The sequence below is a fragment of the Passer domesticus genome, chromosome 1 (genome assembly GCF_036417665.1).
Source record: "Passer domesticus isolate bPasDom1 chromosome 1, bPasDom1.hap1, whole genome shotgun sequence".
Classification (NCBI taxonomy): domain Eukaryota; kingdom Metazoa; phylum Chordata; class Aves; order Passeriformes; family Passeridae; genus Passer; species Passer domesticus.
In genome coordinates, this window is record NC_087474.1 from 27,608,388 (window position 1) to 27,633,548 (window position 25,161).

Sequence of the window (25,161 nt, forward strand, 5' to 3'; positions counted from 1 at the left end):
CATTCAGAGTGGTAAATATTATATACAATAATAAACACCTTTTCTTTTTTAGTAATAAATATACTCTAAAATAACATAGATAATAAAACAAATAAAATACAAAAAATAACACCAAAAAACCCAAAAAATAAAAGATTATGTGATCCCACAGTCAGTTAGGTATCTGAGACTAATAATTCTGGCAGTCAAAGTTTTTGTTGATGCTAATGAATGCCCTTTCTCAAGAAAACAAAAAAAAGATGGCTTCTATGTAAGATATTTCTTACTCCTTTTTTGACAAGTCTTGCAAAAAAAAAAAAGGTATAATGGAAGTGTAGGTTGATGACTTAGACTATAGTGATGGGGAAGCAGACTCATAACAAGCTCAAATTTATGATTATGAGATTTAAGAAGTCATATTTTTCCCCACTGGCAGAATTAGAGGCTCTTGGTGACTGGTTAAGGTTGAAGAATATTAAATCATGAGCCCTCAAATATCTATTTGATAGTGCATTTGGATAATAACATATTAGGTGTCATAAAAGTACACTTGTCTTTGTTGTAGACCTTTACTACTTTATGATAATAATTCTTCAGAGAACACCTCCTGATTGTAGTATTACTTACTAGTATTAATGAAATTTCCCCTCTCTGTGATAACTGCTAATTTTTTATTAATCCAGCATATAATACTGACTTGTTTTTCAAAGAACTTACAGAACATTTCCAGGCACATTCAACTATCTTTACTGCCTCAACTTAAAACACTTGCAAAAAATATTTTTGCTGCAGATCATCCAAGTGAGAATATCACCATATTGCAATGAAATCAATTACCACATGTTGTAAAGACTGAGTGAAAGACTGAGGTGTTCTACTTCCATAAGTTCTGTTTTAGCATTAGAATTTTTTACCTATTGAGTTTAGAAGAGAGTAATGTAAGTTTCTGAATTTCCATGTACAAGTTAATCAAATGGACAAAAACAACAGATGGAACAGGAATCTGGATATCCCAGTTCTCTTCCAGGTTACTGTCTTAATTGCTGTCCTAGAGCATTTTTTTCCCTCCAATATGTTCTTGTGTATGTGTTTGCACATGTATTCAAAATTTTAGCTGAAGGGAAGCTGGAAGATTCTTATTTAAATCCTGTGTCAGTAAGTAGACAAATAAGACGTTTTCCATATCCTAAACACCTTGTGCAAATGAAATAATCGGAATAAGATCAGCTGTAGCCTTAAGCTTCCTAAGGAACTTGATTGACTCTTCAGGGTATGTCGATAAAAGAGCACTAGTAGCAAAGATCCCAAGTAGGCTTACCCTAAAGCATGTATTCAGGTGATCAGTGTAGATAAGGGAGAAGCAATTCTGGATCTACAAAGAATGTAAGCCTCTAAGGGGCTGCTGGTTTCCCAAAGGGAAGCAACCCTTGCAGTCCTCCTAGCCAGAACACTAGGCAATCACTTCAGTGTGAACAGAGAGAATATATATGTTCTTTACATATGTAACATACCTATAACTTGGTCAAAAACAAAAGATCAAAATTTTCATGGACTCTGGCCCAAGAGGAAGAAAATAGAGGTGAATATCAGAGAGTTACCTAATCAGTCATTCATACAGAACGCTTCAAGTTGAACACAAGGAGATACAATTGCTAATATAATCTTTAGAATTGCCTTCTGTAAATGCCAGTAAGTACCATATCATTTGGTTTATTCTTACACCTTGAATACTAACCAAACACCAGTGAAAATTGCTTTCATTTTAGATGGCATTCTCTGTTTTAACATAGGGAAGGCTGCACTGTGCCACAAATTATCTAGTATAATTTTCCTTAAAATCTAGCTCAGTAATATTTATGTATATACAAACTTGTATTAAAAGACAATGCAGATGTTTGCAAGTTCAGTTTATGATGCTCCAACAGTCTACCTACAGAATTGCAACGGGCTTAGCAGCATACATTCTGCAATACGCCATGCAGTTAAAAAAATTCAAGTGATAGTTAAACAGCACTGATAACATTTTATCTCCTATTAACATCAGATAAATTTATTATTTATTTAAAAGGTAAAAAAACAAAAGAAAACAGAAAGAAAATGTTCACGGTTAAAGACCTTCAGTATTGATTCATGTTGACCTAATTTTGGCTCCATAAAGTCTAAACTCTAAGCTAATTCAGTGGCAGAACAGTAAATTCAAAATTATCCTTGCTTCTGGAAAACCTACTTTAGGACTCATATCCTAACATCTATTCATAATTTCTTTCAGCATTATTACCCACAAAATGGAAAACAATAAAAAGAGCTATTAGTAACTAACATGAAAGTCAATGGCAAATAGATGAGTTGTTTGGTTTAAAAATTGTTACCTTTTTTGAGATAAGCCATTATCTGAATCCAATAATTGGGGTTTTTTTTTTTGTTTTTTGTTTAATATTTTCAAGTAGTTTACATAAAAATGTAAAAGATCAGGGTCTAGAAATGCTGCTTCTCAGGTGACTATGACTATGCCTTTGGTTTGGCCTACAGCTATTTGCTCCAATCAAGGAGGAGCTTCTGAAAAATTCATCTATCTTTAAGAATAAGAATTATTAATTGTGAGATATCAAACAGTAATGAGGTGTTTTTTAAGAATAATTTCATTATAGATTTTGCATGATTTCATTTCTCTTGAATACCCACCTGGAAGAGAAAGCAAAGAAAGGAGAGATATTGCGCTCTCTCACACATTCCTACCCCTAAGTATGTAAGGTATCTTCTTCCCCCTTCCACATGCTCCTTTCAACAAAGCATTTAGTGGAAGCCAAGGTTTCTAATGTTTAATCAAAATGGAACATTTAATGAGGCATTTCTTCCATTATCAAAACACCTATTTTATCTCACTTTGAGACAATCATTTGAGAAGCACTAAAAATAAGCAATATAGCTTCCCTACATATTTTACATTCTTTACAAACTTCCCAATAAAAGATAAACAGCCTTGACAGTCACCCCCTTTTCAGTGATTAGTATCAACAATACAATATTGCTTGATAACTAAGCTACTTATCTCGAAGTTTAAAAGAATGCTTTCTTCACACCTTAGCACTATGTAAAGTTCCTGGCCATGCCATTATGGAGTTTCCTAACAGCACACATGGAAGTCCTTCTCAAGGTAATAATGTTCTCAAGTTGTTTTCCTGTTTTGGTTTTATGTAAGAGTTTGCCTCATTGTCTGTTACTCATCCTCCATGGCTGCTGCTCAGGTCTCAATCAGCACATGATTATTTCACCATCTTCCATGATTATCTTGTTTTGTGTGTACTTGAACTGAGTGTATTTATTATGAATAGAATACAGGCCCATCCATTTAATAATTAACAATGCACATTTATGCTTTACTATGACTGCATCACTAAAGAAAATGGCTTAATCTAGGCACAATCTCAGAGCAGATTTCAGAAAAATTGTTTGCAAAGGTAGGATTTGTTTTTAGGGTATCATTATCTACTTTTTTCCTCTTCTTCTTTGAGCAATGCATAGAGTCATGAGTATATGGTGATTCAGTCCGAGTATTATTTTGTTTGCTTGGGTGTTCTTTTGAGGTTTTTTTGGAGGGGGTAATTTCAAGCATTGAACTGAAGAATTAGTACTGATTTTGTGAAAATACTTCCCGATTCTAAGACAACATTAGATTAGGGAAGTATTGGCTTTTTGGAGTTTTTTTTCGGTTTTTTTTTTCAACAGGCTTGAGACACAGATACAAAAAAAATAGCTAGGATAAAAGAAACCAGGTGTGTTACAAACACAGGCTTATCTGAAGCACCTGTCCACATATACATGTTGAGCCACCATTAACGGTATGCAGCGGCATGCTTGGAGAAAGCAGCACAAGTTAAACTGTTTTATCCATAGGAAAAGGTTAACCGTGACAAATAAGACATCCAATGAAATACTCTGTCTACACACACACACACGCTCCTTCTGGTTGTAACAACAGGAAGTTGGCTAAATGAAGTAACAAGACTGAAATTCCAGTACTGCAGCAACTGCAGAAAAGCACTGCAAGCCCAGGAACACAGTCTGTGATAACAATACAATACTGACATTACTGAACTCTGTCTTTGATGATCACTGGGATAATATCAACCTAGTGCATGAATATATGACTACGAAAGTTGGTTGGGTAGATTATGGGGAAAATAACTTGTACTTTCTCTGAAGTACATCGTTAATTGAACTTTCCACTCTTGGACAGTTGGCCTGATGTTTCCCATCTCTGTCATGCCTCCTCATTTGTCCTCTAATACTACCAGCTATATTTGTCCAGCTCCCCAAATCTGTGACTTTCCAAGGCAAGCTTTCCTTTTCAGAGGACCCTACTATATTCTTGAAGAGGTTTTTTGGTTTGGTTTTCCTTGGGGTGGTGGTATCTTTGTTTTTTAAAGCAAATATTATTTGACTACTTTAATGCACATTTTTCTTGGATACTTAGCTCGTATCAGTGACTCCAGTATTATTAGGAAGCAGATGGAAGTTCTCTTCTGGTATCTTGCCATCCTGACAGAATGATGGATGTGAGCAATTGAAAAATCTTTATCTTGTTCTACATTGCTCTTAGATGTTTTCTAGCTCCTGCTTTGAATCTGACACATGGCTTGGTGTCCGCTTTTTATGCTCCTTCTGTGCTTTGTGTTTCCACCAGGTTGAACGTTACCCACATTCAGTCACAGCTGGTTACACATACATCTCTGTTTCTTAGCTTTTTCTCTCTGCTTAGACACAGTGCAGTACTTGTGTATATATCAGGGCTTTGAGATTGCCATAGGATAAAAAGGGCTTGTTTGGCTTGAACACATTAATCAAATCTTTCACATACACATTCTACTGTTTCTAGCATTCCTTTCAACTTAGTCTATCATTTTCCTTCCAAGGCGTAAATTTCTTTCTGATTGGTACTATGACAAAACAACTAGATTTGTAGATGAGGAGAGAGCAAGAGATATCATGCTCAACTTCAGCAAAGTTTTGAACACTGGCTACCCCAGCATTCTTATATCTCGGGTATTACAGTCTTGATTGCTGGAGAGATTTTTAAAAAAAGACTGACTAGATAAGGTGATTAACAGGTAAGAGGGCAGCTCCAGAGAGGTCTAATAGCACACTGCAACAAAGCCAGACTCGTCACAGTGGTACACATGACAGGAGGATGTGAGACAGATAATTTATGTTGAAATGAGAGATTCAGACAGGATGTTTGGAAAAAAAAAAAACAAAAAACCATTTCCATCATAAGGACAGTGAAGCACCACAACGGGTTGCCCAAAGAGATTGTGCCATCCTTGGGGGCTTTTAAAATCTAAATGGATAATGCCCTGAGCAATGTGCTCCGCTCTCACAGCTGACCCTGTTTAGAACTAATGACTTCCTGCAATCCCTTCCAACCTGAATTATGGTCCTAAAACAACAAGAGCCCTATGTCAAGCACAATTTTATTCAGTTTTACTTTCCTGTCCTTTCTAAACATACATTTAGATTGTTTGCTATTAAGCACAATTTCTGCCATACCATTAGAAAGTTTACACAGCAAGTTCCATTCATGTTTGATTAGAGACTGCGCTTATTATTTGGCAAGAATCTATGAGGCAATGTACAATGTGTTGTAGGTCACCATTAGTTTTCACAGTGCTGTGGAAAAACAATAAAAATTAAAAGAGAGCGTAATTCAATCAAGAGTAGGTTTCTGCATATAGGCAGGAAGAATCACCCAGGAAAAACCCAAATGAGGTATGAAGTAATGTATTTCAGAATAGTATCAGAAATTAACAACAAATCACAAATCAAATACGAACAAAGAAATTCTGCTAATATTAAGAAGCATAGATATTACCTAGAAAACCACAGAGAAGCACAAACCAGATAAGCAGTTCCTCAGACATGAAGACCTGCTTAAATCCCTTTTCCAACTAATTCATTAAAACTGTGAATTTGAAGTGAACTTCACTTCCCTACAAGGAAGAACCAAGAAGATACATGTGGGCTTTCTTTTTTGTATTATTGTTTTAGTATTTAAAACTGCCCTGAAGAAATAAAGAATGCAACAGTTCCTTTAAACAGTTTTGGCCATGTAAATACTAATGGAACACATTACTTAAGAGTTCTTATTAAGTGATTTGTTTTTCCTTTATATTTTTATAGGACCTTCAAAATGACAATATAAATTTAGCATTATAGCTGTTCATAAACCATTAATAACAACACAAATATCTTCTTTATAAATAGGAAGGTAGAAGGTCCTGAAAAATAATTCAGGTTTGAATGCGAGGAAGTAAATTTATGCAAATTGCTGTCAGTCATCTATGTATTCATTTCACTAGCAAAACAACATTATAAATGATCTCTAGCCAACAGTTCTTCATTTGAAGGCATGTGATGCAAATATTTATTCAAAACAGAAAAGGAAAATCACTTAAGGATTAGTATAAGTCTTACCACGCCAATAGAAAAGTAGTTATTGATGATGTTGTAAGGCACTGGGTCTCCTTTCTCATCTTTATCATTGGGTATTACTTCGAATTTCCACCTGTCCAGTAAAATCTCTGAGCTATTCTCAATGTCTTTTAAGATCTTCATCAAATTCTCACCTTCATACCCTAGCAAAACATAAAACCAGTTATTTAATCAAGCATAATAAAGTTCCATTACATTCTTTTACTCTTTCTAGATGGTTGAACAGGACTCTGAGCAACCTGATCTAATTGAAGATGCCCCTGCTCATTGCAGGGATGGCAGGACTAGTTAACTAACCTTTAAAGATCCCTTCCAACCCAAAATATTCTGTGATTCTATGACTGGAAAAATGAAAGCAATGCATATGAGACCTTAAAAGCAGGATTGTACTTGAAGTATTGACAATTTTCCAGCATTTGTCATTAAAAGAAGCACAAATACAATTAAGCATGTAAATTTAGAATAATTCCACAGACTTCAGTGGAAATTAAATTTGTGATGAAGAAAACAATTTGATCTTCAAAATTTGTGAATCTCTTGAACTTTCCAAATGATCCGTAAAGCTACGGTTGGACTTTGCAAAATGTTCTTGAAGAGAAATTAATCTTAATATTTAAATTCCTTTGATCTCAAAAATTTATGGAAAAGAGACATATTGCTGTTTTGCCTGACAGGACACTGAAAGGTTAAAAGCTATCTACTGATTTTCATGAATTGTTTGGTATGCATACCAAATCCAAAATTTCAAATCCATTACTGATAGCATTACAAGCAAAAGTAACATTTTTGCTTATTTCAACAACTTCTTTATGAGCCTCATCCTGCTTTATAGAGAGAACTTACTCTTACTTGCAAATAAGCACTCACATATAATTCATTAAACTGAGTAGAAAACTTGTTTATGCACTCATGAGTATATACAACACATGCGTGCATGAAGAAAAACTGTGGGGATTTTACTAAGTGACATTATCAAGTCTGAATATTATTCAGAACAAATGACTTTGTAATAAATAGCTAAGATCTGGGGATTCAGTCCTTCTTCAAAGCAGAAAAAACAAGATTTCCTATTCAAGCAGTATGTACTGCTGGTGTAACAGCTTTAGGTGGGCAAGCCACTCAAAGCCTCCTTGCTCAAAACCCATTGCTGACGTATTTGTTTATGGTTGCCTTGAACACTTTTGCTAGTTACTGCTAACCACCACATGACAGCAGCATGCACAATTCCATTTCTCTGCATCCTTGAGATCACTCACCAGCAATTTAGTTTCTGGAATCCCTGTCTCGTCTCCCATCTATGGAAGTTCCAGAAAATCTCTAATATGGTATTGTTTACCACAAAGCAACTTGGCAAAGAATGATGAAACCCAGAATATTTCCCTATTGTTTTTTCTACTTTAGTCCAAATGGAACCACTTAAGCTACAGAACAAAAATAAAAGTGAAAGTAGGGACAGGTCCCAGCTAATGTAATTAAATGTTCTCATGATTGACCCTACTTAGAACAGCAGACTGCATTAGTGACTTCCTATGACATCTTTCAGTTATTCTATGGCTCTATGAACAATTCAGAAAGTTAAGCAAGGGCTGATTTGAATAGTTTTTGTCTCATTTGTTTTCCTTTTTCCCTCTAAGACTATGAGAGTGTAAACAATCAACAGTTGTGACAGAGAAAATAAAGGAGATTTTCAATGATTTGACAGAACATTATGGTTAACAAAGTGCTATAGCATGAAAACTACTGAGAATTTGCTAAAGACTATCTGGCAACAAGGCAGACATTTGGAAAGGAAACTGATGAGACAGAAGAAGTAAGATATCTGCAAAGGCTGAGAAGTTCCAAATAAAACAACCAAGTTCCAAACACAAAACATCTCAACTGAAACAACCAAGACCTGAAATAGACCTGGCTATGAGCCCATAAAGTGAAGTGCTTTCACCACAGACTGAATCTTGTCTAAGATTTTCTTCCTTGCGTCTCCTTCAAGTTATTATGTAATACAGATTCTGAATGGAGTTTTTTGGAGGAGATGAGAGGAAGTCTCCATACATCCAGGAAAGGATGCAAAGGGTATAAAAGGTTAGATTTTTTAAACATTATTCTTTCAGCATTCTTTGCCTTCTCATTTTCTGATAAATAGCACCACAGCACATTGTCTGGAATCCTCTGCAGGAAAACAGAAAGGGAGTGGGTGAAAGAAACTAGTCCAAGGCTAAGACATGCTTTTAATTTAATATTTTTAAAGATTAAAAAAGATTAAACTACTCCTAACCCATTACTAGATGTTTTCAGTAACCCTTTCAGAACAGTCCCAATTAAATCCCATTTAAGACTGCTCCCTTTACAAGATATTGATCAAAGCTGCAACTGCAATACATATGGTAAAAGCCAACCAAACAGATATACACTATTCTCATTACAGCTTGGAACTTTGGTGTCAGCAGAAGCTACAAACAAGGTACGAAGTGTGATTGCAACCTTTAATATCTTACATATGTATTCAAGAATTACAAACAGATCATGGCAAAAATAGAGAAGGCGATAATGGCTCTTTACGAAAACAAATCCAAACGTAGATGTTGATGTAAGTTTTTCTTTTAAGTCAATAATAAATTACATTTTGATTTGTGTTTACCTCCTCCCCATCTCAGACACCTTGCTAAATCATTGCCAGTCCCAAGAGGCAGGATAGCAACAGGAGGATGCTTAATCAAGTTCGCTTTCTCTGTGAATAAAGAAGGAAAAAAAACCAACTAAGGAACAAAAATTATATAATCACATGGTATTATATAACTGTTTTGGTTTTGTTTCAGTGAAAGACTTGCTTTCTATATGAAATTATGTTGCTTGCTCCGCAATGAGCATTTCAACAAGTCAGGCCATTTTGTAGTCCCTTCTCCACTTGGTATTTAATCCTCAATCCTATTTTACTCATTTATTATCATAAGGATTTTGTAATGCTAATTGACTCCTTTGTTGTCATTAGGACTTCGTAAATCATAGATACGACAAACATTCATGAGCAATGATACTCAAGATCTTTCTAAGACTGAATATGGTGTTCTTGCTCTAGTTCTCAGCTCTGCCATTCCCAGCTGTGAATACAGAAGAGTAACAGTTAAGGGCATGAATAATGAGGCGAATGTTCTAGTTTTTCACCTGGGTGACCAAATTCGTGTGAAACTGTGTATTCACCTGCATTTGTGTCTACACCTGAGCACCACTACCAAGAAGTCATTGGAACTAACACAAGACCTCTAGATGGGTTTGCCCGTCAGGAATTAAAACTCCAAAGGGAGCACTGACCTGTCTGATCAAGTCTTTAAGTAGCAATTTTGTATTTATTAAACGATCCTTTGAAATGAATTAATTTATAGCATCTTTTCAGTCACTACTGGTATTTTTGTAGCATTGTAAGCCCAAGGATCTTTTCAAAATTCAATAAGAAAACCCTTGTAAAGAAACAGCCTTTCTGAAAGCTGGAACATATATTTCAAATAAATAATTTGTCAAATTTCCCATTTAATGTGAATGAACAACATATCTAGTTTAAAAGTTATATTTAGTTAAATTTTATAGAATTATGCACAATTATCAGCAATAATCAGCAGGAGTTTATCTATACAACGGAGGTAGCAGGGAAATCAATATTTATCAATATTTTAGAAAGATTTAACATTCACATAACCAGTTTAATGGAAATCTTAGAGAATGTAATATTTAATAGAGTGATTAAAGAAAAAGTTTTAAAGTTTCAAACTGATGAGAATTATTTTTTCCTTCTTTTATTTTTGTAACTTTCTTTTTTCTTGCTGTGCTCTCAGCTAAAGCTCTTTGTATATCAGGAGATCAGGGAAGACCAAATTAGAAAGTGTTTAGAAACAGGTGTACCCTTCCACTTCATATGCTAAAGTGCTTTTGCCCCCTAAAAGGCAGCACTGAAAATACATCTTCTGCACCTATGAAAAAAGATGGTTCCTGGATCCCCCAAGTAATTTCTTAGCTGCAGAACACAGTATGTTACTAAAAGAGAAAATAAATTGATGACATTTTAGAGTTAATGATAAAGAAAATTTGTTTCTTCCAAGTTTAGGAAATGCACTTGATGTCTACACACATTAATTTATGACTCTGAAAGCTATTTGAGAGCTACTTGCAGTAGCTTGCATTTGCAACAGACTTTTTTCCAGCCAAGATTAGAAATATTCCTTTGCTATCATTCCTTTATGACATCAAGTTTACTTTTCAGTGAACTTTTCTGGTCCCCCACAAAGCACACACTTTCAAACACTTCACTTAAAACTTAAGTTGAGTCTTTTGACCTCTCTTGATCCACTTCCTAATCCACACTAAAACACATGCCCATTATTTTTCTCTGCAGCCTAACACCAAATAAATGATCATGTGATGTGGAAGACATTCTCCTCAATAATCTTTGAGAAAATTAAGCATTTTAAGTCTGTAATAACTAGACTTGTGGGCCTTCTTTATAATTTTTACAGAGGACTTTGCAGGCAATCGTCTGAAAGAACTCCAGAACTGAAGTACCTCTTAATGCATTATCTTCATTTTGGGATAATTTAGCATAAACAAAAATTTGGTAACCAAAAAAAGCAAGTGAGCTAAATTAAATTTTGTTAAAATTAGCAAGTTGGATTTGATTCAGTTGGGGAATAGACTTTGAACTGAAATGAAAATAGATTAATTCAGATTTCTCGCTTTCAGGAAATCCAGAAACGTTGAACTTGTCTAGAGATTTTAAATAACTTTCACAATTTGAGTACCCTTAAAAATAATCATGTTCCAAACTAACACATTTCAAAAATTTAAATGAACAAGCTGATGCTTGAAATAGTTGTATCCATGCATTGGTATATAAGGAAGATCATGAAAATGAAAACCATGAGGCAAGCAAAACTGTGTGAAGGCTATAGATTACCTATGCAATCCAAAATCCAGCCTACTGTTCCATCTCCACCACATGCTAGTACTCTGAACTCAGCAACATCTCGGAAAAAATTTAACCTAAAAAGAGTAAATGAAGATACCTAATTATGATCAATATAATTGTGCATTATGTAAACATGTTATGGCTTCAGACATTTTGTAATAGAAAATAGCAAATGATCACTTAAAATAAAAATCACTTTTGCTTATGTATTCATTTTTAGACAGAAAAAATCCAACATTATTATTAATTATTACCAGTATTATCTGAAAAATTTCCAACAAAATCAATGATTCAAGAGTTAATATGGTACACTAACACTAGAAAAAGTTTGGACCTGATGGTTGGTCCAATCTTTGTCTGACTTCAAATCTTGTTTGAAACTATTGTCAAAAAACATTCTCTGTCCACTTAGTTGTAAATGGATAGGTAGTCTCTCAAGACAGAAAAGTCTAAGTTGTCTCAATATCTTAGCCATAAGAACTTATTTGTTAAGTTCTTTCTATGAAGCTACATGAAAACTTTGTACTTCTGGTAGAACACTGATACATATTAAGCTGAACATTCAGTGGTTGGTAAAAACAATTTTGCCTCATGGTTTAATACAAAATGAGAAAGCATCAGATTGGAGATCCTCATTCCATCATCCTAAAAACCATATTTTAAAAGTAAAATCTCTTTGGCAATATTTGCCTGGCTATTTCTGCTTCCATTTCCATCAAGTGAGTACCACCATCTCCTCATCCACTTCCTTCTATAACAATGTTGCCTAATGCTGGAAAATGAGGACATTTAAAACAACATTAAGGTTCAATATTTTAATTTGAATGCATCAGTTCAGGATAGCTTTTGACACATGCTGAAATCAGTCCTTACACATAAACTGTCACTAGACAAAAAAGTTTCAGTAATTTTGTCGTATTACTACGTATGTATGTATATGTTCATTCACATATGTTGTATTCATTAGTGTTACAGATATCTTAATGGATATTCTATATTCTCATCACCAGAACTGATATCCAGTTTGCACTCTCCTAATAAATGCACAACTAATATATATTTAAACAAATTCCTGAATACAAAGAAATATAGATAATAGCTTGCAATTGTAATGCTGCAGGGAGAATGTAGTTTCTGTCCTTTGGAAGTTTTATAAATATTTTGGACCTCTTGACAAAATCAAGAACATATGAAAAATTACAGAGTAAAAAATCAAGAATGCGAGAAGGAAATGAAAAACACAATGAACAAAAAAGTTACATAATATGTAGAATAATAGACAAGACAACTTCTTGTTCTATTAGGTTTTGACCAGAATTTCAATTTTAGCCAAGTTGCATAGAATTAAGCCCATCACATTTCTGACACCCTGAAAGTTTCTTTGCTCAGAAGAGCTCTTAAGCAATTTCAAGTGCAAATATAATGCCTGAAGGATGCTTACTTGCCCTGTATTAAAGGCTGCCTTGCCTTTCTCACCCCTTTCATGTTCTACTTCACACATCTGCAGAAGTGCTGTAGGATCCCCTGTGACCCAAAACGTCGTGTGCCAAATCTGACTGGGTACACATGGGGAACACATCTAATAAGAGTATGTGCTGAAAGATCCTCTGCTGGGAGTCACCTCACAGCACTGCAAGGGCAGGCACTGAGATGTGCCCTGGCCCACAGGTGTGCATGTCCTTCCCTTCTCATAGCCTGGTACAGAGACAAACACCTCCTGCCACCAGTGTTCTCACTGCAAGCCAATGTGCTGGGCTGGCAGAGAATCACCAGGTGTAATTACATTGCTTAATGTAAAGCCAAATTATAGCCCAGAGGTGATGGCAGGGTACTGACTTCTAAGTATTTGAGCATTTCTAGCTCATGAAAAAAAAACATCTGGAAAGAACCAACCAACCAAAACAGCTCCAAAAGCACAGGGTTGATTTTAGCATTGCTCCAGACTGGGAGAATATAGACTTAAACCTCTGTCTCTTTTTATAAACAAGCTTCTTCACCATATGGATATCAGAGATCCTTTTTGTTTTGACTGTATAGTTAGACTTCATCAATAAAGTGTAACTTAAAAAAAAAGTGGGGGACTGAAAAATCTGGTGAAACCATACTGTCAAAAGCATTTTCAATAAGCTGCACTTGTATTTCCCTTGGGGCTTTTTATATTCACAGACAGTGAATTTTCCAAGCAAAGTATAGCACTAAATTAACATAACCTTTTCTTTTTATAATTTTAAATATAAAAATTATAGATACATTATATAAAAATCTAACATACAAAATACATAAAAATAATACATGGTACAGTGTATATTTGCATGAATAAATGCAGTGTATATAAATATACTATAGCAGATATAAATATTTATAAAATCAAATTAATTTATAAAATTAAATATAGTTATATAATTATATATGTAAATAAATCTTATTCATTGAATTAGAATGTGCAGCCTACATTAGGGGTTGGGAAGGGAACAGAGTTTTCTGTTTCATAAGGTTTCATTCAGACTCAGTAAGTGTTACATTTGTATAGAATTTGACACATTTCTTTAGCGATCTTTACGGAAAAAGTCAGTACTGCTTACCAAGAAAATTGCACTCAATTAGTGTTTTAATAGAACCTGTTACATTTTATCTACCATTTTTTCACATGGTTTGAAAATAATTAAAAAAACCCAAACCTGCTGGAGAAGAACTTAATAAAAGTGGTTTAAAGTGAAACTAAAAAAACTGAAGTAATTGTAAAGATTTTGTGCAATGTCAGCTTAAGTTAAAAAACCAGAATAGAAAATTTTATCCTATTTTCTTGGAAAAATTTGAAACACTGAGAGTGATCACCATCAGTCTAATTTTATTTTATCTTGCCAGAAACAAGTATTCAAAGGCAGTTACTGAGTTTCTGCTGATGAATCAGTAATTTCCACCTGAAAGAGGGCAACTATTTCAGCTACCTAATATTACTCTCAGTTTTTCATAATCACCTCATCAAGTCCATAGGAATGCAGGGGATCTATTTATGAATAAAATACCAGTGCTAGAGGATGTAACTATTTGATTTTGAATCATGCAGTTAACTGATTTATGCACAGGCAGCAAACACATACACATTCTTACAGAACTGTTCAGAGAAAAATCTAAAGTATTTATTTAAATCTAATTAATTTAGTTTATTAGAGTAAAACCGAAGTTTTACTCACAGTAATGAAAATATAAATTGCAATAATTTCCATTTAGTTACCTGTACATGACTATTCCTCTTATACCCGAAAGCAGCGCACTATGCAGAACTTCAGGTACTCAGCCACACAAGGTGGCATAACAGCAATGCATGAAATCATTCAGCATTCTTCTCTCACAGTGAAAGCAAAATTTAGGACTGCCTACAGCCCAAAAGAATAATCCACTAGTGGATCTCAGCATAGGTTTCAGGTGCCAACCCACAAATGTCATAGAAGCAAAAATATTGTTAAACAGCTTCTTAAAATATATCTCTAAATTCAGGATTTAAGTCTCATATGTGAAGACTTGGTGAAGTACTACTGGTTTGTGGTATACAAAAATAATATTTATCATTAGAGTACAACCAACCCACCATTTCTGGCTTTGCCATTCTTTGGCAAAAATGTAATTCTTCCAAGAAAATATGGACCAGATCCAATATTTTGTTTGTATGCAGTTATTATCTTCTAAAAATATTCTTGGTGTGTACACCTTCCTAGATAGAACACTATAGCGTATTCCAAATAGTATTAGTATTCCAAATAGTATAGTATTCCAAATATCCATAGTATTCCAAATGTCCAACAGCAAAGAAATGCTCTAGCAATCAATTTAAATAATTAAGGAAAATAGTGTAATTTTCAAAACAGATCTATTGCTTTGTGAAGATAAGAAAGCCCAGATGCTGTAGATTCCCAATTAAATTACAGTGTAAATTGCAGGGATTCAGCTTTGCTGTCTTGGGCGTCTTTTAAGTGGGCAGAATTTAAGATTTAGAAAGGCCTGTTGAGGCAAACTTGCAGCTAGAATTCAAAAAATAGATGCTCTCCAAATTAAATGCTTATGTAAGTTACAAAGAAATACAACTTTTGTGGATATAATTTCTATTATAGAGTATAAAAATACCATAAATTAAACATTTTAAATAATAGAACTTTAGGGAACAGAGGCCTTTTCAGAGGGACAAAGACTTTGTGAAACGCTGACCTCTCTACAGTGTCCTGCGGCTCTGTGGCTGGACTGCTATTCATCCTGCTATTATTTACCTCTCTGTGAGGTGAACAATAACTGAATTTCAGATTCTTCAAGATCATTAAACCCACAATAACAGTTGTTGTCAGAAGTAGAAGACTCCTATAGAGATGTAACAACCAAACAGGGAAACTCCTTTCATGGCAAAAAACACAGGTGCCAGGCACAAATTACACAATGCATCAGCCCAGCAATTTTCTCGTCACTGTGTTAACTGTGGCAGTCTGTAACTGCAGAGCACCTTTTATGCCTGTGTTCAGCTGCAGAGCTTACAAGGTTTTTCCAGCTCACTCATATCCCTCTACTGCCAATTAAAGAATGTCTAAACCATTAATTATTATACCCATGTTTAAAGTGTGCTGTTGCCCTTTGGCTCAGAGATTCTTGATTTTCAGGCCTCGCAGCAGGTCTCCATTACTGGAAAGGAATCAGTGCAAGAGTCGCTGCCATGAGGTTTATTTGCATTTTGTACATATTTTTATACAGACTATGTACATCACATGCCTTGACATAAACTGCTCCAAAAACCCTAGGTCAGACAGTCAAAGAAGCTGCAAGAAATGTCATCACTGCTGTTCCTGCACTTCCTCATGTACAAATCTATTATGAAAGTAGGCAACACATGCACTTCAGTAATTGTACATTGAGGTTGCAATACTAAAATTCATTGTCATCTTGCTCAAAATATTTTTCTGTTGTCCTGCCGTATGCCAGCATAGTTATAGAAAAATATAAAATAAATGGTATTAAGAAAGGTGGGGCTTTTTTGTGGTTTTAGGGGGTTGTGATTTGGTTTGGGGTGTTTTTGTTGTTATTTTGAAGTCCTTTTCTCCAACACATTTCTCAGCAAGAAAATGCAGAGAAAAGAGGTAGAACAAAAGACAAGAGCAATTGAGCTGCTGACCATTAAAAAAAACCTCAAACAAGCAGTTTCAGCCCCCGTAAGATTTGATATTTTCTTAGTCTCCTAGTTCTTTTTTTCCCTCTCTCTGCCCATTGAAAAGGGAATACAGAAATTTTTTGACAAAAATTAACTGGAAATATCAATTCATGTCAGCCACAGATGTTTGGAACACAAGTTACAAAACTTGCGAATGTTATCTTCTTGCTTGATGACAGCAGCCCATGAGAAAAATACCATCAGAAATTAAAATCATTAACTTGTGGGTTAAAGCAGAGAGGTTGGCTCTTACAAAAAAATGCAAATTCTTAGCTAATACTACAGATACTCTCTAGGCTGAGTAAACATGGCTGAAAATAGTAATCGAAAGAAAAAAAAACACATCTCAAAGTAGGCTCAACTAAAATGTACCAAAGTAATCACAAATGCTTTAAAATAAATATACATTATGTTTATCCCTTTCTACTAATTAACTTACTGGGATGAAGAAATACACTTCTGTTTTTCTTTGCACTGTACAGTACCCAAATCTGTTCCATTATGACCTAGATTTCACATGTAATATGAAAAAAATAAATTATAAAATTTGGATTGACAATCCAGTATAACTGGCATTATAGAGATGAATTAATGGGCAGGTTTTATCAGGTAACTCAGCCCTCACAGAAAATGAGTACTGGTAAGCGAAACACAGAGTTTATTCAACTTTTCACTTAAGGGCCAAATTATATGCAGCCTACAAAGTATTGCCAGAGGAAAGAAGTGATGGCAGGAGACAAACTAGAAATTTAGGATTATTCATTTCAGTGAATTGAATTAAAAGTATACCAAAACAAGCAGCGCCTGTTTGAAAATTAATTAGAATTTTCTTCAAAGTGACTCTGGACTAAAACTACTTCGATAGAAAGTGAAATTGAAAACATTTTCTGAAAAACACTGTCCTGGTTCAAAAGACAAATGTTTAAATTGCTTCAGTGCAGGGTTTCAGCTTGAACTTAACACTGCCCTCTTGTGCATCTGCCTGAAAATGCATTTTCCTTCACATAGCAAGATTCATGAAAACTAAGTCACTTACGGACAGAAATGCGGCCAGATTTTTATTTTTTTTTTTTTTTAATTTCGAAGAAATAAGATGACTATGAAAAAAAATATTTCAGTGTTTTTTTTTAAATCATCCTCAATTTCTAGCATGGAATTTCTATAACACAGTATGTAAAACCGTATTAGTTATCAGTTTTGTTTCAGTTAATTCTTCTAGCCTACTTATTCTTTGAACTAAGAGTATTTACATTTTTCACACATGCCAAGAATAGCATAAAATCAACAAATTTAATTTGAGTAAAAAAATAGCACTAGCGTTCAGATACAAGACACATGCATGAAAGAAATCACCTCCGTTTTTTGGGCTGGTTTTGCACCATTCAGTAGGTTAACATTAGCTATACTGCAGTGCATGATATCTTAATTTCTAAAAGCATTGAGCCCAACATGCTTTTCACTTTCATCAATGTTACACACATATAAAGGTTTAAACAAATAAAAAACACTAAGATTTAAAAGAAAAGGATTCAAACAACAGTGTAAACTTAACATCAGTGAACATATGCCTCCTAATATCCTTCTGCAAATCTTTTCACTGATGTAGAATTTCATGTATCAGTGACAAAAGTAAATAGCACCCAGTACATACAAAATAACACACAGAGCACATATTTAGTGCTTCTCTGTCTAATTTTCTTCTACCAAAGCACCCACTACTTAAAAAGGAGACAATATCACGTGGCAAAGGTTGGTGTTTGATACACTGTAATCCTCCCATCCTCACAGGAATGCAAGTTAAGAATCGAAGAAGCACACTAAGCAAGGGACTGCAATGCCAGCTGGTTCAGAGAGCACCTTGGTCCACATTGCAAGTCACTGCCAGCACAATCCAGCCTGGCCAGTCATTTTCCAACCACTACATTTCCAAGATAGAGTAACTAATAAGAAGTGTGCAGTCAGCAATACATTACAGACACCCATGCATGTGCACGTATTTGTTTATGTATGTAAAAGAAATGGAAGTCTTGCTGGTCAGTCTTTGAGGCTGCTGACATCTGCAACACAAGTAACCCCCAAGAACTCGAGTTACTGAAATGGCAGTTAAAGCTGCAAATAGCATTAAGTCTATCCCACAGTTCTTATAGAATACTACATGGTTTTCAGGAAAACATGAGACATAGCTTTACTTGTAGATGTAAATAAATAATACCTATACATTTCTGCAGCCATTCAGAGAACTGCAGTGTTGATACATTCCAAACATGCTATATGTACTTCAGTCTGTTCATTTGATTATACAGTATTTTATTAAATGAGTTCCTGGTAATAATATTAACTGTAGACTTACCCTGGCATTGGTCCATTTCCAGAAAGACTATAAACTTGACGAGGATTTAAAAGGTACTGAAATTTTCTATAAATTCTGAAGAGGTAAAAGAGACAAGGAGAAAATATTTACTTACATGTTTGGAATTTTTAAAAAACCTTTCATAGGAAAGAATTAAAGAAGTTAGAGCATACTACAATTATTTGAACTGCAGGATCTCATTTGTACAAAAAATCAAATACTTGAACACAGCAATTATAATTCATATATAGAGTGTATTATGGGGTATAAAGTTGAGACAGAGTACAACAAGCTATTTACATTTCAAATGCTGTGTACAGACAAACTACAATAAAAAGCTATAATTACACAACAAAAGGTGAATCAAAAAAGCATTTCGAAAGCATATTGATTTGCATTAAAGTAACTCCATGGCAAAGGAGAAATTTCTTCCTGAAATTTATTGCAAACACAGAACTACAAATATAATTAATTGCAAAAGCTAATTGGCTTTGCCACCCACCAAATATGTCCACGTAACATTCTGATAAAGAAAACCTGTGCTCAACTACATTTCTTCAGGATTACACTTGAAAGGGAAGAAAATGAAAAAGATCTGAAGCACTGTTTTACTAAATTACACTCATTTTTAAATTATCTGAATAATAGGAAGCAATTTATTTATACAGCATGACAAGCACTGCCCCATCCCACATGGGACCCCATTTGCTGTCCTACCCTCAGCAATTATTTCTTCTAAAGTGTAAATTTAGAAATTTGAGTTTACTTGCCCTAAAAGTATTACAAAGATTTTGTTTCTTCATTACAAATATTAGAAATGTAATTTCCTTAATTGACTGGAATGCAGTAGTGATTATTTTCTCAAACAGAACTGAGAAAGCACACAAAAGAGATGGACCTCAGAATAAATAAATATACACCTGGGATGTATGGCAATAGTTTAAATTATAAACCCCCGTTTCTTTGTTTTAATTTTAGTGTTTCTGTCCTTAAACTAATTAATATTTTAATGTTTTTAAGAAAGCATTTATTTTTTCTTTGAAATATTGTTTTTTTCTCTATAATCTCTTAAATAAAATAGAAGCATAATAAGACCTGAATTCTAGGTTAAAATGTCCACGTTTTCAAACACAGCACAATGAAACTGTCTAGACACAATCTATGTGCACATTCAGGGTTTTTTTCATATTTTTTTCTTAATAAAAATGCATAATTTATCAATGTAGCTGGAGAGCAAGTGTGTAAAAAGTATTGAATACAAACAAATTCATAATTATCTGTAAAACTGCCCAATTGGAATATTTTCTTAACTTCTCAATTATTTAGTGATATCAGCTCCATCAAGCATTTCATTCAAGCACACTCACAAAATATATTCCTGATGCTATTCCTGACAGAAAAAGTCAGGAATAGGATCAGGAATATATTGTGTGAAATGGCTAGTTTCATTTCACAGATATGCACACATCATTGCTGATGGCTGTGACAATGATTAAATTAGACATTTGACAATGGATTTACAACACACTGTACATATTCCTATTTCACAAATGTAAAAGGAGTTTTCTAGTTAGTATGTGTGATTTGCTTCTCAAAGATGTGTAGAATTTAATCTGGTCAAAGGTGATGCTAATTTCATTTGTGTAGCTGGCCATAAGAAGTTCATAAACAGTATTTTTATGAAGTCCCAAAGGTCTAAGAGCTATTTTCCTAAAGTTTGGTGCTACAAAACATACTAGCCATTACCTACACTCACAAACCTGTTTTCAGGTCTCAGTGAAATGCTATAAAAGACTTCTTAATAAAGAGGAGGCTAGGTTTTTCTACTTAGAACCCAGAAGTCCGACTGCAATAATGAAGACATTATACTGAATTGTACTTGACTCAGTGCATACCGTTCATGGCTACCAGTTGAGCATCAGTACCTGCTAATCACTCCATAATGACTCACTGCAAATGACACATCAAACTTTAAGTTATTAAACACATTTATGTATTCTAGTCTGTGTAAAATTCATAAATTGACGGCTCAATTACATTCATACGTTGTCAAAAAAAAAAGTTAGAAACAGTTTATAAACATTTTCCTCACACTAAGCTGTACACAGACCTAACAGGGTGACATGGGGAAGCCAAAGAAAAGGGACAGTAACTCAACCCTACAGTTTTACATCTACAGTACCAAACAGTGACACTGACTTGGCTCTGAATGCCTTGCTTCCACATGTGGGGAAGGTATTGGATGTGGTTTCCTTGTGACTGGAGATTTGTGCTGACAGGGCCATGAGGTGGTGTGGTGGGAAATGCCTCAAAAGACATTTTTGTGATGAAATGCAATTTCAGGAACGAAGCCAGTTTATGGAATTACCACTTGTCAACAAACAGCTGTGCTTCTGTAACTACTTCTGGGGTTATTCTGTGATCTGGAAACTGAAAAGATTCAATTTAAAACAGAAATCCACAGAGAAGTTTCTTCATTGTAATTTTTCTTTTTATTTAAATAATGCCCATGATCTCACATAAACCTCAAAATACTTGCTACAATAACTGAGGAGGCAGAAAATTATCTCAGGAGTGGCCAAAGAAGCTGGCATCATCTTTAAACAGCTCAGCTGCTGAAGAAAATACTTTTGAGTGCACCTTTAGCTGAGTTAGATTGAGCTGTCTTCTGGATAAGAGAAAAAATAAATGGCCAGAAACTAGCTGGCAATTCCAAACTGGTGATAAAGTTGACTACAGTGTGGAAAAAAAGCTGGCCATGGCAATGCCTTCTGCCATAACTGGGGATGCATCTTCAGTCCTCAAGGGGCTATTAAAGATGTGGTTAATATGGGCTTAATTTAACCCTGATGTCAGACAAGGAAGAAGCTGAGGACTCCTCTCCAAAATAAAAAAAATTGCTAGTTATCCTCTCTTCCAGACATACAGTATTTGAAAAAGAACATTTGAAACTGCTTTTACATTTTGTCTCAATTCTAAATGAAAGCTCAGAAAGGCAGATTAGTCCAAGGGGAGGAGGGAAGAGCTACTATGAACCCAAGTTATTTGAAAACAGCAAAGGTTAAAAATATCATCAACCTGTACTGCACACACACTGAACGTGGAGTCAGCAGGAAACGTGAGTGTACGGAAGCTGATCTCCAGTGCATCCAATAGCACATTTGTCAAGGAAACAATTGTGTAAACTCACCCTCTGGTCAGGCAAATAAACTGGAAAATGGGGAAGTGGAAATCAAAGTAATGAGTATGGCAAAACAACAGCATGATTTAGAAGGACTCTTTTGTGAGAAACATTACCCTTAACAACAGGCTTTAGAAGCACTGCATGCTTCTTGTATATTCTTTCTGTTGAAAGAAACTATTTTGTGAATGGTGTACTATATATACACATTTTACACACAGATTATTGAAAACTGTTGCCCTGATTAGTCAGATCATAAATGCTGACATCCCAAACCGATAGCCCTAGAATGAAATGATGTTCTGCCTTTTTTTTTTTTTTGATGAAATTAACTACACCTGCCCATTTCATGCACAACCACTGAAAATATGTTATGGTGTGATATAGCCTGAGGAATTCACTTGCCTGGGTTTGATGAACTCCTATTCAGTCTCATGCTCAGTTTAAATCCATTTCTAGTATATGAAAGCCTTAAATTAATCAACTTTAATTCTATTTTTCTACTTTCTCCTTAATAAACATTGACTTATATTTTTATTCTATTATAAACATATGTATTGTCTATTAAAAAAATAATTCAAGTCCAAATAACTGCAAATACACTGGAGTGTCATATGATGGGCCATTATTAACCTCCTAATTGAGAAGAAAATATAATGGGGCTATTGTCATAATTCTTTATTTTGCAATTACATCTGAAAGTCATAGCACTGGTCCTTAAAACAGAAACCTATTTAGAAAGAATATATTTATCACTACACATTCTGAAAAACTGAATTTCTAACATAATGAAAGTTTCAAAATGTATCGATAAGATACATTTGTAGAGAACATATTTTTGTGTTCTGAATGCACCTTTTCTGCATATCCATTTGTTTCCCCCCACCCCTCTGTTTGAACATTTAAAAACTAAAACTACACAACCAAACTTCTTTCACCTTTAAGTGATCCTCAGAGTTCTTTTCTTTTGCATATCAGAGATTTGAAAAAAATTACAAAAAAAAAAAAGGAGGAAAGAACCATGTATTATTACTGGGGGTGTGCATTTATTCAACTGGTTTTCAGTTGGATGCATAAATTCTCTCCAAGAATAAGGCAATAAAATGGGCTGGGTTACCATAGTAAAGTCATAAAATCTTGTATGGGGAACTGAGGGAAGGCAGGAGTCTTGACAATCTGCACTAACCTTTCTATATTCAATGACAGTCAATTAGAAATCTTGTCTTCATTCACTGTGATCTCTCAAATACAGAGAATCCTAAGACTGAGGCATAGTTTTCAGTAGAAGATTTTCTGAATCTGAATGAATCAAGATAATGAAATTCTGTTCTACAAAAATTACAAGGTTGTGGGTTTGTTTTGTTACAGTGTATCCTCTACTCCCACCCTCTCAGCACCTGACCAGACTAAAAAATTGCAATAATCCAAAATCCTGACTTGAATGCCATTTACATTAAAGTTGGACTCGATGATCCTTGTGGGTCCCTTCCAACTGTGAAGAAATCTGTGAATCACCATAACTGTGCATTTTGCAAAGTAATTTATGTCTTGAAATGTTCTGTGATTTTACTTTCCACAACATATAACTGCCACAAAATTGGAGGGTAGGAAATATATGGGAATTTCTTCCTGGTTAGTGACTGTAAAGCAGGAAGATAAAACCCAGGAAAACAAGAAAAGTTCAATAATATTTCTTCTGAGAATGCATAATCACTTAGATTGAATATTCAAACTAAATGCACTCTTAGCATCCTTATTTTATATTTCTGCTCCTAGCATTGATATGAAACACCTCAAAAATGGACTGCATACCCCTTGTCCACAAATAGTCCATATGTGGACTTTGTTCAACCTTTTTGAATCTGGATTTAGATCTAACTGTGAGATATTATCTCCTAATGGTGAATGACCTGAGATATGTTTACACGACTATGCAGTTGACTTTTTGATGTGCTTCTCTTAGATATATTGAGTGCGACCTTGACACATTAGTATGTAATTTAACATTTTGTGTACACGTGGTATCAAAGCCAATTTAAGAGGTTCTTACAATTCACTATATTCAGCTGCTGGTGCTTGCCCTCATACTATACACTTAATTGTGTAATGACACTTGTGGATAATGATGCTAGTGAATGAAGTGTGTACAGGGCATCCATTTTTAAAATTTAAATAATTCCTGTGGTCTGTTTGGCCTCAGTAACAGTTTCACTGACATCAACTGAGAAGTGTTAGACTGCAATATATGAAGGGGAATAGGAGGTTGAGATGGGGATCAGATTTTAAACTTGCTTTTACCCTGGAGAATATCTAACATTAAATGACATCCCTGCTGCATTAAGCCCATTCAAATAGTAACACTTGAGACCAATTATGAGCTGGGAACTGAAAGCTGTGAAACAGCATTTCATGAAATTGTTTCTAGGCTATAACTAACTGTGTAAGTGCAGCTCTCTAACCTGCCCCTCACCTATGTAATTGCAGACTGGATCGCTGATCTACTCACTTCATATTGGTACTATAAAAAGTCAAGCTGAGAACCAGTGCAGATCACCTTCCACCAGACCCCAAACTGAACAGCACACCAGGGCTGCCTCACACTGCTACTGTGGCTGAGAGACAGAAACACAGGATGGCTCGCACTGGTTTGTTCCAGTAGCAAAGGCATCACCATGTTCTTGAAACTCCATAGAATTAATCCTTCAGATAATTAACTGCCTTTGACACACCTAGCTGATATCTAGGTATACCAGTCCAGGGATTACATAATCAGCTCTCAGGCAATAGCCAGTTCTCTCAGAGGCCTTCAAATACAGTTTTGGTTAATGGTCCTTAGCTTTAAGAATTATCCTAACAACTACTCTGCAGGATTTCGTTCCCTTTGACAGTTTACTTTTAGGGGCACAGGAAGATGTGATCTAAGGGAGAGAGGATGGAGAAGGTAGGGAAAGCTGACCCACTGCAGTTTACTTGCTTGTTTCCAGGCTTTAGAATCACACTGCATCCCTCCTTTTTTGCTTCTT

The 25,161-nt window shown here is 34.8% G+C and overlaps 1 protein-coding gene across 9 annotated transcripts in view; it reads right to left on the minus strand.

The window, feature by feature from the left end:
* Nucleotides 1–25,161, minus strand: part of DGKB (diacylglycerol kinase beta) — a 332,462-nt gene that overhangs the window by 183,896 nt on the left and 123,405 nt on the right. For all 9 annotated transcript variants that reach the window (XM_064411308.1, XM_064411310.1, XM_064411314.1 and 6 more), the window contains 4 exons: nucleotides 18,958–19,032; nucleotides 11,408–11,493; nucleotides 9,104–9,193; nucleotides 6,451–6,611 (listed from right to left, as the gene is read on the minus strand). In XM_064411308.1, the coding sequence (XP_064267378.1) occupies nucleotides 6,451–6,611; nucleotides 9,104–9,193; nucleotides 11,408–11,493; nucleotides 18,958–19,032 (412 nt within the window). The remainder of the gene's footprint in view (nucleotides 1–6,450; nucleotides 6,612–9,103; nucleotides 9,194–11,407; nucleotides 11,494–18,957; nucleotides 19,033–25,161) is intronic.